This window comes from Notechis scutatus, chromosome Z, assembly GCF_049901735.1.
Source record: "Notechis scutatus isolate UNSWTSFEM ecotype Mainland chromosome Z, rNotScu1.2, whole genome shotgun sequence".
Classification (NCBI taxonomy): Eukaryota; Metazoa; Chordata; class Lepidosauria; order Squamata; family Elapidae; genus Notechis; species Notechis scutatus.
Window position 1 is genome coordinate 107,689,495 of NC_142025.1, and position 14,611 is coordinate 107,704,105.

The window sequence follows — 14,611 nt, forward strand, 5'->3', positions numbered from 1 at the left end:
TAATTAATCCACTTGGGGATGAATGTAATACCGTTTGTGTTTAAGAATATTCAAAATAAGGTTAGATAATGCATATATTTATTTATAATATTTAAATATAGTTGGATTTGGATATAATATTTATATAATTTTTCTATTGTGTGAAGTCATGTATAGAGGCTGAGCATTGAGGCCTTACAAAATTATATATGTGATTAGAATTTGGATTTAAAATAATACAGTGATAATATTTTTATCTATATGAAATTATACTCCAGTAATTGGTAAAGAGTACAGATATCCAGCAGATAGATAGATTAAGTAATTAGATACCAGTCAATCCTAATATAGAGATTCTATTACTGTATGTTAATTTGGAATAATATAATTAATATATTACAACAACAGAAACAAATCTTAAAAGAAATGACTTCCACAACAACTGCAACTCTGAAAACTGGAAGAAAGGTCACCCCGACGTTAACAACCACATCAGCAACAGCTTCACCCATGGCACAAAAAAAAAAACATTGAAGAAACATTACCAGTGGAGAAAAAAGCTAACATCTCGAATGCCAATATCCAATCAATTCTGCTTACTTTACAGGAATTGATGATGAAGCTGCAAGAAACATTGATGAAAAACCATAATGAGACGAGAGCAGATATCAATGAATTAAAAGAGGAGATTGGGAAATTAAAAGCAGAAATGAAAGCGGATATCTCCAAAGTAGAGAACAAAGTTGGGTAACAATAAAAGAGGTAGAGAAAAGGACTGAACGAACTGAAAGGAAATTAGAAAGAGTAGATGAACATTTAAAGAATGTGAGTAAAGAAATGGAGGACTCACTGGTCTACCTAGGGATGGATAAGGCTGCTACATACTTGAGATTCCAAAATATAGTGGAATCAAAAGAAGAAAACTTGGGACAACTAATGGTAGGAATATTGGCTGGACTATTGGAAAAGGATAAAGATGACATCTTGAGGGAGTTTGATGAAGTTTACAGGGTTAGCACTAATTATGCAAGATGCCATAAATGCCCAAGAGAAGTCCATATATGATTTGCAAGAAGGAGTGTCCGGGATATCATACATAGGATGTCAAGAGATGAATCAATCACGTGTAAAGGCAGAGAAGTCTTGGTTCTCAAACAAATACCAAGAAGAGCAAGAGAACAAAGACGAGATTATAAATTCTTAGCATTTTACCTAAATCAGAAAAGAATCATATTTAAATGGCTAATCCCAGAGGGGATGTTAGTTTCTTGGGATGAGAGGAAAATCAAAATAGACTCTATGGAAAAGGCCCAGGAATTTATGAACGGTTGGTAGGCCCGGAAGACCAGAGCAGTAAGGATGAACTGGAAACGAACTCCCAGGAATATCAAGGCTATCATAAGAACAGAGATGGATCTTTAGGAAATCAAGGAAATCAACTCAATTACAACAGGAGAGAGAAGAAAGTAGGACACATCTTCAGGCACAAGGAGAGACCGGAGCCATTACAAGACAAAAAGTGAAACAGAACTAATTAAATTAACCATTTTATTATTAATTATATTAACCATTTAATGGTTAATTAACTAATTAACCATTAAAGCCAACATCTTTAACACATTCTTCGGCTCAGTATTTGTAAACAGCAATGGATCTTGCCCAGTATTTCCTAACCGTACCACAGATAACAACAATGACCTAATACATATCGATTTCACAGAAGACAATGTTGAAAAATCACTACGCAATCTAAAACCATCCCTATCTATTGGACCAGATGGAATATGTGCCTACTTCTTAGGAAAGATATCCACTGCCATAGCCAAACCTCTAAGCATAATCTTTGAAAAATCTTTCAGGACCAGCTCCTTGCCTAACCTATGGTCACAAGCCACAGTCATCCCCATCTTCAAAAAGGGAGACCTAAGCCTAGTTGAAAATTACAGACCAATCTCCTTATGCTGCGTCACCTGCAAAGTCATGGAATCAATTATTAACCAATCCATCATCCTCCACTTAGAGACAAACAACCTACTCTCCAATAAACAATTTGGTTTCAGAAAAAAACTATCCTGTAATCTGCAACTCTTACACTGCAAAAACATATGGACGACTCAACTCGACCAGGGCAAAGCAATAGACGCAATCTACATAGACTTCTGTAAAGCCTTTGATTCAGTGGTACACGACAAACTACTCCTAAAAATAAAATCCTATGGTATATCTGGACAACTGAATAACTGGATAGAAGCATTCCTATCAAACAGACAACAAATGGTCAAAATCGGGAGAGTCCTATCAAATCCAGTACCTGTCAATAGTGGTGTCCCTCAGGGCAGTGTTCTAGGACCAACTCTCTTCATATACTCTACATAAACGACCTCTGTGATCATATTAAGAGCAATTGCGTTCTCTTCGCTGATGATGTAAAGCTGTTCAATACTACAGACAATACTGCTACCCTACAAAAGATCTTGACTATGTATCCGAATGGTCAAACAAATGGCAACTTCAAATCTCAACAAATAAATGCTCTGTCTTACATATTGGCAAAAAAAATCAGAAAATAAAATACAAGCTGAATAGTCAAGACCTTGTTGATGACCCAAGCTCTGTAAAGGACCTTGGAATACTCACCTCTAATGATCTGAGTGCTAGAGCCCACTGCAATTACATAGCCAAAAAGGCATTAAGAGTTGTAAACCTAATCCTACGTAGCTTTTTCTCTGGCAATCACACTACTAACCAGAGCATACAAAACATTTGCTAGACCAATACTCGAATACAGTTCATCAGTCTGGAACCCTCATTACGTATCTGATATTAGCACAATTGAGAAAGTCCAGAAATATTTCACAAGAAGAGTTCTCCACTCCTCTACTAGTTGTAGAATACCTTATGCCACCAGACTTGAAATTCTAGAACTAGAAAACCTTGAATTACGCCGTCTTCGGTCTGACTTAAGCATGGTATATAAAATCATACATTGCAATGTCCTACCTGTCAATGAATACTTCAGCTTCAACCATAACAACACAAGAGCACACAATAGATACAAACTCAAAGTAAACCGCACCAAACTTGATTGCAGGAAATACGACTTCAGCAATAGAGTAGTCAATGTCTGGAATACTCTACCCGACTCTGTAGTCTCTTCCCCAAACCCCAAAAACTTTAACCTTAGACTGTCTACCATTGACCTCACCCCTTTCCTAAGAGGTCTGTAGGGGGCGTGCATAAGCGTACCAACGTGCCTACCGTCCCTGTCCTATTGTTTCTCTATTCTTTTATTTTTCTTATATGTACCCATCTCATGTATTCACAACTATGTATACACTTATACTTATTATCTTGTAAACAATTGACAAATCAAATCAAATAAATAAATAAATAAATAAATAAATAAATAAATAAATAAATAAATGGAAGAAGAAAAGAAACTAATATCAATTAATATAAATGATTTAAACTTGACAATAAAAAGGAAAAGGATAATAGCCAAATTAATCAAACAAAATGCTGATATAGTATGTCTACAAGAAACTCATATAAAGAAATCAGATGAAAAATACTTAGAATGTCAGAAATTAGGGAAGCTATTCACTGCACCAGCAGATGCAGTGAAAAAGAAAGGGATTGCAGTATATGTTAAAGAGGATATGAAAGCAGATTTAATATGGTCGGATCCTGAGGGAAGAACTCTGGTTTTGCAGATCTGGATTAATGCCATCCCAATTCTCTTAGTGGTAATCTACACCCCGAATGGAGATCAAAAAGAGTTTTTAAAGCATCTTTATGGGAAAATAGTAGGATTGGAAAAAAGAAATATTTGTATTATAGGGGACTTTAATTCTACTGCTGATTATCAAAAAGACCACAGTAATGGGGGGGAGGAAGAAAGGGAAAAAAAGAGAGCTTCCCAAAATATGCATGGAAATTATGAAGGAGTTAAATTTTATTGATATATGGAGAAGATTACATCCTGAGAAAAAACAATTTACATTCTATTCAAATCCTCATCAAATATGGACAAAATTGATATGGCATGGATGAATGGGGAAATAGTAAATGAGATAAAAGGGATTGAAATCCTACCCAATGAATGGGCAGATCACAATCCAATTCAGCTAATATGGAAGGGTAGGGAAAAACCCAAGAAAAGATGGACATTAAATACTCTGTTAATAAGAGAAAAATAATATACTAACAAACTTAAGGAGGAATTAAACTATTTTTTAAAGGAAAATGATAATGGAGCAACTATGAAACAAAACATTTGGGATACAATGAAAGTAGTAATAAGAGGTATAACAATCTCTTATAATGCCAAGAGGAGTAAAGAAAAATATACCCAGCAAAACAAATTACAACAAAAAATTAAGGAATTAGAAACTCAACTAGAGTACCCCAAAGGATTCAAAATTGCAAAATCAGATAACAATCACTAAACATAAATTGAATTTAATTGAACAAGAGAAAATGATTATAAATCTGAATACAACTAGACAAACTTATTTTGAGCATGCCAACAAGCCAGGGAGATATCTGGCTATCATATAGACTTAAAAAAAGGAAAGAAAAAAGATTGATTTATCAGCTAATAGATGGAAAGGGGGATATACTACAAGGGATAGAACAGAAAAAAGAAATTGCCCACAAGTATTTTGAAGAGTTATATAAAAAGGAAGAAGTTAACGAAGATAGGATAAGAAACTATTTAGATGAAATGAAGGATAAAGCAATTGGGGAAGAAATGGAAGAATTATTAAACAAAGATATTACTTGGCTCGAATTGAAATCAGCAATAGAGAACCAGAAAAACAACAAATCCCCGGGACCAGATGGGATCCCAGGGGAGCTGTACAAGGCAATAGCAGAACAAATAGGACCTCTTATGGTGGAAGTTTTTAATGACGTCTTATTGGCAGCCAGGATGCCGGATTCATGGAGAGGAGCATTGATTTTGCTGATCCCGAAGGAGGATTCAGATCCCCGATATATACAAAATTATAGGCCAATTTCTTTGCTAAATACTGATTACAAAATATTTACCTCTATTAGAGCAAGTAGACTAAAAAGAATGTTAAATGAGCATATACATGAAGACCAAAATGGATTCCTCTCGACAAATCAGGAATAATTTAAGAATAGTATTAGATGTTTTAGAATTTTATGAAACTCACCCCGAAAAACAAATCGCACTTATGTTTTTAGATGCAAAGAAGGCCTTCAATAATTTAAATTGGCAATTTTTAATCCAAAAAAATTATAATATGAATTTAGGCATCAAATTTGAAAATATAAAACAACCATTTATGGTACACAACAGGCAAATATTATAATAAACGGGGAATATACCCGCCCAATAAAAATAGAAAAAAGAGTCAGACAGGGCTGCCCACTCTCACCCCTGCTCTTCATATTATCACTAGAAGCATTATTAACGTGAATTAGACAGAACCCAGACATAAAAGGATTAAAGGTTAAGAAAGAAGAATATAAGTTGCAAGTGTTTGTGGATGATATGATTTTTTTCATTGAAGAACCAATAGAAAGAGGACAAAAATTGATCAATGAATTAGAATAATTTGGAGCAGTAGCAGGACTAAAAATTAACAGGAAGAAAACAAAATTAATGACCAAAAATTTAACAGAAAAACAGAAATTAGAACTAGAAGAAGTTATGGGACTACAAGTGATAAAGAAAGTTAAATATTTAGGAATATGGTTGACAGCATATTGTAAGACACTTAAAGAAAATAATTATGATAAATTAATGCAACAGGTAAAGAAGGATTTAGAAACATGGGCCAAGCTGCAACTTTCATTATTAGGCAGGATTGCTGCTATTAAAATGAATATTCTTCCACAATTCCTCTATATATTTCAGACGATTCCAATTAAAGTACACAAAAAGTTTTTTTGAAGAACTTAATAAAATAACTGCAAAATTCATTAGGCAAGGGAAAAAAAACCTAGAATAAACTTAAAGGCAATGCAGGATATGAAGAGAAAGGGAGGGCTGGCACTTCCAAATTGGGAGTTGTATTATAGGTGCAGCCTCTTTAGTATGGTTGAAGGAATGGGTGATTTTGACTTATAAGAGAATATTATTCTTAGAAGGCCATGACTTACAGAGGGGGTGGCATGCTTTTTTATGAGATATTGGGAAAACTAGCCAGAAATATTTTCACAGACACCTAATCAGAGATTCATTATTGACTAATTGGAAGAAAATATGGAAAAAACACTACTTAAAGATACCAATTTGGATCTCAACAATGGAGGCAATGATCCACCCAAATAATTTGGATATTACTAAAATGATTAAATATAAGGACCTATTGGATACACAAGGAAATCTGAAATTGTGGCAAGACCTTCAAAATCAGGGATTAAAAATTGATCGGTGGGCATATCTTCAAATTCAAAGTAGATACAAACAGGACAAGAAAGAATTTGGAATTAATAATAAACTCCAGAAATTAGATAAAATTTTATTAGGATCAGGCAAAAAAAATATAACAAAATTTTATAATTATTTATTAGAGGTAGAATTAGAGGAAGAAATTGTTAAAGGGAACATGATAGCCTGGAGTAGGAACATAGGACGTAGTATCATTTAACAGAATGGGGAAAGGTCTGGAGTAGAAATAACAAAATCACAAAATTGGTAGCGTACAAAGAAAATGCCTATAAAATGTTTTACAGGTGGCACCTTCCTCCTTCGAGATTAGTGAAGATGCACCCCAATATGAGACCGGACTGCTGGAAATGCAAACAAAAAGAGGGAACTTTCTTCCATATGTGGTGGTCTTGTACAGAAGCTCAAAAATATTGGCAGAAAATTAGAAATTGGCTGGAGGAAATGACAAGAGAACAGATCGAATTTAAACCAGAGTCCTTTCTATTAGAGATCTTTGATAAAGAACTACCAAAAAAAGTGAAATATATCATAATACATATTTTGACAGTGGCCAGATTGGCTTTTGCACAATGTTGGAAACAGCCTCATGTTCCATCAGAGATGATTATTCAAAAAATTTCAAGTTGTGCAGAAATGGACAAATTAACCTTGGCATTAAAAGATAAAGACACTTCAATATATTATGACAGCTGGAACAGCTGGTACAAATGGATAGATCAAAGATAGGCTTCACACTAAAAGGCAAAAGAAGATATGATAGAATTATAGTAGTGATATATAGATATATGTAAGGATTAATTGTGTATAAGGTATAAAATAAGGATAAAAAGGAGGTCTCACAAATTGTTGAAGATGAAAATGTTTTTAATTGTTTTCTATCTTTTCCCTTCTAGTCTTTTTTCTTTCTTTCTTGTCTTCTTTTTCTCTCTTGCATTTATGTGTGTGTTGGTCTATTTTAATTGTAAAAATTAATAAAGTATATTTAAAAGAAAAAGAAAAAGGAGAGAGAAACAAAAAGGATAATACAATTGATAGATGAGCATTGAATGGTTTGTAATGGAAATGGGGGCGGGAGAAATAGTACAGAAGTACTATGAAAAATTATATGATCGAGAGGATATTGAAGAAGAAAAAGTTAAACAATATTTGCAAAAAGCAGAGTTATCCCAAATACCTGAAGAAACTAAGGTAATGCTAGAAGGGGAAATAATAATGATGGAACTGACAGAAGTGATAAACAGACAAAATGCTAGAAAGGCTCCAGGCCCGGAAGGGCTACCAATGGAATTTTATAAGACTTTGCAGGAATCTTTAAATACCATAATGCTTGAAGTAATGAATGAGGTTTTAGCCAAAACTAAAATACCCAATTTATGGACAGAGGCTTATATTACTCTTATACCAACTTGCAACAAATAAAAAACTATAGACCTATGTCCCTGCGGAATGCAGACTATAAAATATTCACCTCAATAATGGCAGAAAGACTTAAAAAATATTTGAATCACTTTATACATACTGATCAAAATGGATTTCTGCCCAAGAGGCAAATAAAAGATAACACGAGAATAATTCTGAATACACTGGAATACTATGAAGCACATCCAGAGAAGCAAATGGCCTTGGTATTTTTAGATGCACAGAAAGCCTTTGATAATGTAAATTGGCAGTTTATGTTATTGCAAATGGAAGAGATGGGCTTTGGAGAAAGATTTATTAAGGTGATTGAGACTACATATCACAAACAATCTGCAAAAGTAATGATAAATGGAGATTTGAAAGTAATATTAACATCAGAAAAGGAACTAGGCAAGGATGTCCTCTGTTGCCACTGTTGTTTATATTAACTTTGGAAGTGCTTAATAGAAACATTAGGAAAGATAAGGAAATATAGGGAATGAAAATAAAAAAGGAAGAATATAAATTACAAGCATTTGCAGATGATCTGGTCTTTATATTAGAAGAACCATCGGAAACAGCATCTAAATTGATACAAAAGATAGAAGAATATGGACAGGTAGCAAGACTAAAAAGAAATAAAGATAAAACCAAGATGTTAGTTAAGAACATAATGGAAAAACAAAAGAAAGAATTGATGGACAGATTAAATATCCAGATCACAAACAAAGTAAAATATTTGGGAATACAATTGACAGCAAGATGCAGAACATTAAAGGAAGATAATTATTATAAACAACAGATTGTGACAGAATTGGATTACCCAATTGGGAATTATACTACCAGGCTGTAACACTGGTGTGGGTGAAAGAATGGATTTTTTTGAGAAATGTTAGATTGCTAACTCTGGAAGGCCATGATTTACAATTAGGGTGGCATGCATTTTTATGGTATAAAGAAAGTAAAGCACATGGGTATTTTAGGAGACATTATATCTGAGATGCCTTGCTATCAACTTGGGAGAAAATAAGAAGCAACATTATCTGAAAATACCAGCCTGGTTATCAACAATAGAGGCATTTGCTTATCCAATTATTTTTTTAAATGGAAGACGTTGTTATATGGTGAGATTTTAAATGAAAAGGATGAACTCAAAACAAAGTAAGAATTAGATGAGCAAGGGATAAATATGCATTGGTATTCATATGTGCAAATACATTCCAGATATGATAAAGATAGTAAGATAGAATGGTTCTATAAAGAATTTACTGATAAAACAACATATAGATTTAAAACCTGAGATATTTTTGTTGGGAATATTACCCGAAGGTTTTAACAAAGAACTGACTTATCTTATTATTAAGGTTTTAACTACAGCTAGAATTGTATTGCTCAAAATTGGAGAAATGAGAAAATTCTGAGGGAGGAGGATGTGATTAAGAAAATTATGGAATATGCAGAAATGAGTTGCTTAACATTAGCAATTAGACAGCAAGAAGAAAAAGAGTAGTTTAAGATATGGGATTTATTTTACCAATAGTTAGATAGAAATGTAGGAAATTGAAGTATAATTTAATAGTAATGATATGTTATAATTGATTATTTTGGAATTAATTATAATATGAACTAAAATTAGTAAGAACTGAGATTTGCTTTAAAGGACAATGTGTATTTGAAATCAAAGTCTAATGATGAAGTAATAACAATATAATATGATATGAAAAGTTGATTAATGTAACATGAATGCAAATTTAAACATAAGAGGAAAAGATTATAGATATTGTGCACAAGAAATATGTACCAACTGAAACGCTGTACAATTGAAAGAAGATTTTTATTTGTTGTCTTATATTTATGTTTGTCTATGTTTGTTGTTAAAAATATAAAAACAAACTTTTTTATAAAAAGAAAAAGAAAAAAAAGAAATCTAGTGGAATGCCAATAAAATAAGGTATACAATAAAACCATAGAAACTGTTGGAATTTGTGATGGCAGGCCAAACAAGCAAGATGATTATTACATTGTTTTATTCCAAGTTACACCCCTTTGTAGTCTGCATTTGGCTACCTGAGGAAACTTCAGATATATACTAAAACAAGGCTCATAGAATGAGATACAATGTAAACCTACAGAGACCTATAAAATATTAATAATAGCATAAGGAGTTCAGTAAATGTAATAGAAATAAATAAATAAAATCTCACAGAACAAGATACACAGTAAATAAAATTTAGAGAGTTATGTAAGGACACATGTCAAAAACTAAATTACATTGTCTCAGTTTTGTTGGGAAATATTTTTTGTTTTCTGCAATACATTGTTCCTTGCAATAAGATAATCTTAGATGTTTTTCCCTGCACTGTTTACTACTGAGTGCCATGGTGACACAGTCATTAGAATGCAATACTGCAGGCTTTTCATATTCTAAAAATATCAGCATAATTCAGGTTAACCTGAGGAGTTGGTTTCTTGACAGGCTTATCTCAAAAAACTAACTTCTCCTCAAATTCAGAATCAGATTCTATATCACTACACAGTTGTAGTATCGCTAGCATTCCATCACAACGGGTCATTATCAAACCCACAATGTCATTTTCCCAAGCAAATTTTCCAAGCCTGTGGAATTCCAGAGATGCCAAACATTCATATTTAGCATTGGTAAACTAAATTGACATAATTAGGGATGCAGGATTTTTGCAAATAACATCTTGAGTTCTATGGTTTTTCTGTTTGTTGGATTTGCCTCCATCCCAACTATCCATTTCTACTTTTATTCCTTTATTAAGAGAAGGAAAATTAATATATATATAATATGTCCTTTCTCAAATGTGGAGGTTTTGATAAATTATTTCAATGTTATATATATATATACAACATTGAAATAATTTATCAAAACCTCCACATTTGAGAAAGGACATATTTGATATTCTTATTTCTCATGCTATAGATGATTGGATTGAACAGGGGTGGAATGAGGGCATACAGAACAGTTAAAACAAAATCAAAGTAAGATGGAGTGTTAGAAGAAGGTCTCAGATAGGCAATGCATCCATTTAATAATAACATAGACACGACTGTTAGATGGGGAATACAAGTAGATAAGGCCTTTTGTCTTCCTTTTTCAGAAGGGATTCTTAATACTGTCTTGAAGATCACTGCATAAGATACAATGATAAAAATAAAACAACCTAGTACAACAATGATACTGGCCACAAGAAATCCAACCTCAAGTAGATTTAATCCAGAGCAGGATAGTTTTAGCAATTGTGGAACTTCACAGAAGAATTGGTTGACCACATTAGAACAAAAAAGGATGGAAAAAGTGCTAATGGTATGCAACATTCCATAGAGGAGACCTGTAACCCACACTAGAATTATTATTTCAGTACAGTATTTCCAATTCATCACCATCTCATAGTGCAGTGGGTGGCAAATGGCAACATACCGATCATATGCCATGACTGTCAGGAGGGAGAAATCAGAAACTTCAAAGGAGAGAAAGAGGCAGTTTTGAGTAACACAACCAAAGTAAGAGATGTGTCTGGTGTCCATGAGAGAATTTATCATGGATTTGGGGACAATGACTGAAACAATGCCAATGTCCTGCAGAGCTAAATTCATGAGAAAGAAGTACATGGGGCTGTGTAGTCGATGGTCAAAAGCTATTGCAGTGATGATAAGAAGATTGGTGGTTACAGTTGCCAGATATAACACAAAGAAGAAAAAGAAATGTAAAAGCTGCAGATGCCGATTTTTTGAGAATTCCAGAAGCAGAAAGTAAGGCACTGTGGTTTGGTTCTCCATGTTTTATTTATGACGAAGCTGGAATAACTGCAAGGAAAGAAAGGAGGGAAATTCAGTTAGGTAAAATTTTGGAAGTGGCATTTTGATATATGGTGAGAATAGAAAACATTAAGAAACATAAAGCATGGGGAGAATGAACAGAGGATCAGAAGACGGAAAACAGGGTTGTATGATGGAGATATTAGAGCAGTTTCCCATTTTTACCCATCTATAATAAAGAAACAGCCACTAATGTCACATTTTTCCTACTTTCCTCTTTTAAATTATATTATATCTTGTAGTAATCAAAACCATTGGCTAAGAGTAGAACAAAGTTGACAAAAGTCATTTTTTGTCAGTGAAAGATTATTTGGAATAATTAGACCTATTATGTGTATGCACTTCTACAAGACTGTGGTAGTGTTGGAGAATTGAAGAATTTCAATGTATGATGCCCACAAATATAAAAATATTTTGTTATATGTCCTATTTGGAAATACTGAAAGCAAATGTATAATTTCTGTCTGTGTGTGTATTGATGTAAGCAATGGCAATGGTTTTTTTCTCAATTTCCCTACCAGATTTTACGCTAAAATAATAGCATAAAAAGCCTTTAAACAATACATAAAAACCATATTAAACATATATTTAACAGCATATTGTTAAATAGAAAATTATACAATTTAATTTACAACATAACTGCTACTTTGATATTCATTTGCTGATAAACACACAATTTTACCACTGTTAAATTTAATCAAAAGACCTCAAATATTAGAATAATAAATTAATAAATCTCCTTATCCAACAATCAGCAGGAAATTAAAGCTCAGTTTGAAAAGACAGTATCCCATCCAATAAAAACCAATGTTTGTAGTAAAGTTTGGACAGAAAATGAGACATACTGCAATTGTAACATCTCAGCATTTTTTTTTTTACAATGTTGAATGTCATGCAAGAACATTTTCAACAATAATACATAGCTTGCTTAAAAACAAAAATCTTACCATGCATTTTTTAAATTCATATACAGATAGATTATGAGATGACTTTGCCAATGCGAATTCACCTATTAGAGATCAGTTCATGAAGATTTAGTCCAAATTTTTGAAAATTATAACTGTTTTTTTATTCTTCATAATTATCATGTGGAAAAGGTACCAATGTAGTAAATTCATTATTTAAAGTCTACACAGAAATCTCTACAAATCTCTCTTTAAGTCAATGCAGTCCCACTAATTTTCATGTAGTGAAACTATCTATAGTCTAGATATTTCTATTCTGGATGTTTATTAATCTTGTTTATTTCTCTCAAGAGACTTGTACACCAAAAGAAAACTGACTTCCGCCTGCTTATTAACATGTTTAGCAAATGTAAATAAAACTGACTTCTCTGTGCTCATTAACATAATTGACCATCAAGAACACAATAGCTTCCTCTAGGACCAGTTATCATATCATATCACATAGAATAATAATATTTCAGATTATTAACAGAATGGGAGCTGCAGTTTCAATTCTGAAAGGTAAAAAACAATCCAGTGAGAAGACTTCCCTGGCACATATTTCATTTTTTAAAAATTCTCTTTGACCCCCAATTTTTGTAAAACAAACAAACGAAAAACCTCACCCTCTATTCTGCATGCCACAGGTAGGGGAAAAGCTTGACCTTGTCTAGGTATGTCCACATACCTAGAGGTGGGATAATAATTCTGCCATTTTTAGAGGGAAAGAACAAAAAAAGTAACAGGAAACTTCTAGAAAGCTAATAAATGCCAATGGTTACCAAATAAAAGAACTCAGTTGCATTTATGTGGGAGTCCAAAAAAGCATGATTATTGTACTGTTATATTGCAAGCCATATTCCTTGTTAGGGAGAATATGGCTGCCTGATGAGATTGCTGATACATGCAATCAGAGAACAAGGCTCAGAGAATGAGACACAATATAAGCCCATACAGACTTATAAAACTTATAATACAATAAATAATAAAATAAATCCATAGAAATCAGTACAAAATCTCATAGATTATATACACAGTGGTTAATATTTAGAAAAGGGTTTATATAAATATTGGTTTTAGAAAATCACTGTACATACAATATATATATATATATATATATATATATATATATATATATATATATATATATATATATATATATATATATATATATATATATATATATATATATATGGTGTTCGGCTTGGTTGGGTATTTTCCCACGTCATTGTAGTTGTTCTTTTAAAGTTGTAGCAACGTTTCAGCAGAATCTCATCTGCCATCATCAGGCTTCTGTATTGTGTCCGTCTGTGAGTCAGACTTTTACAGTGGTTTCAGATTTAAATTTGGGGCAGCCTATTGCTGTGCCAGAATGGTTTTTTCTTCATCCTGATTGGTTGGGAGTCTTGGTCTGTGTTTATTGGTCTCGGAGTTTGCTGTGTTCTGCTTGATTGGTGTCTCTAATATCTTCTGTCTGTTTTTTGGCTCTTTTTGTATCTTGATTGGCTGGCAGCATTGTGTTACTTTAATGGAGTATGCTGCCAGCCAATCAAGATACAAGATGTCTGGGTACCCAGGTTGTTACAACACAGGAGGCTGAGAGACACACAGCTAATACCTCAGCCATACATGTTCTTACAAAAAAGCCAGCCAATCTGCAAACATCAACTCCATCAACCAATCAAGAAATGACAACACAGCCAACCTCCTCATCAGTATATATAGGGAGACGGCAGCTCCAATCACGCTTTGCTCGCACAAGCACGAAGCCAAAAGCACCAGCCTGAAGATGGTGAGTGGGACCTCATCGAAATATTGCCAAGATACTCTCAATCTTACACGGGAAAAGACCCGAACACGCCAAGACCTGCATATATACATATATATACATGCATATGTAATTGTGTAATTTATACTATCCCACTCCTATGGCCCCTACCACTTACCCAGGAGAACATGTGTCATACTTCAGCATCTTTTACTTGTAAAGTATATTTGAAACAATTATAATATAATTACA

The 14,611-nt window shown here is 33.1% G+C and overlaps 1 protein-coding gene across 1 annotated transcript; it reads right to left on the reverse strand.

Moving 5' to 3' along the window:
- Positions 1 to 10,693: 10,693 nt before the first annotated feature.
- Positions 10,694 to 11,608, reverse strand: LOC113425632 (olfactory receptor 14A16-like). The gene has a single exon (XM_026687856.2). The coding sequence runs from the start codon at positions 11,606 to 11,608 to the stop codon at positions 10,694 to 10,696; it is 915 nt and encodes a 304-aa protein (XP_026543641.1).
- Between the last annotated feature and the right edge of the window lie 3,003 nt (positions 11,609 to 14,611).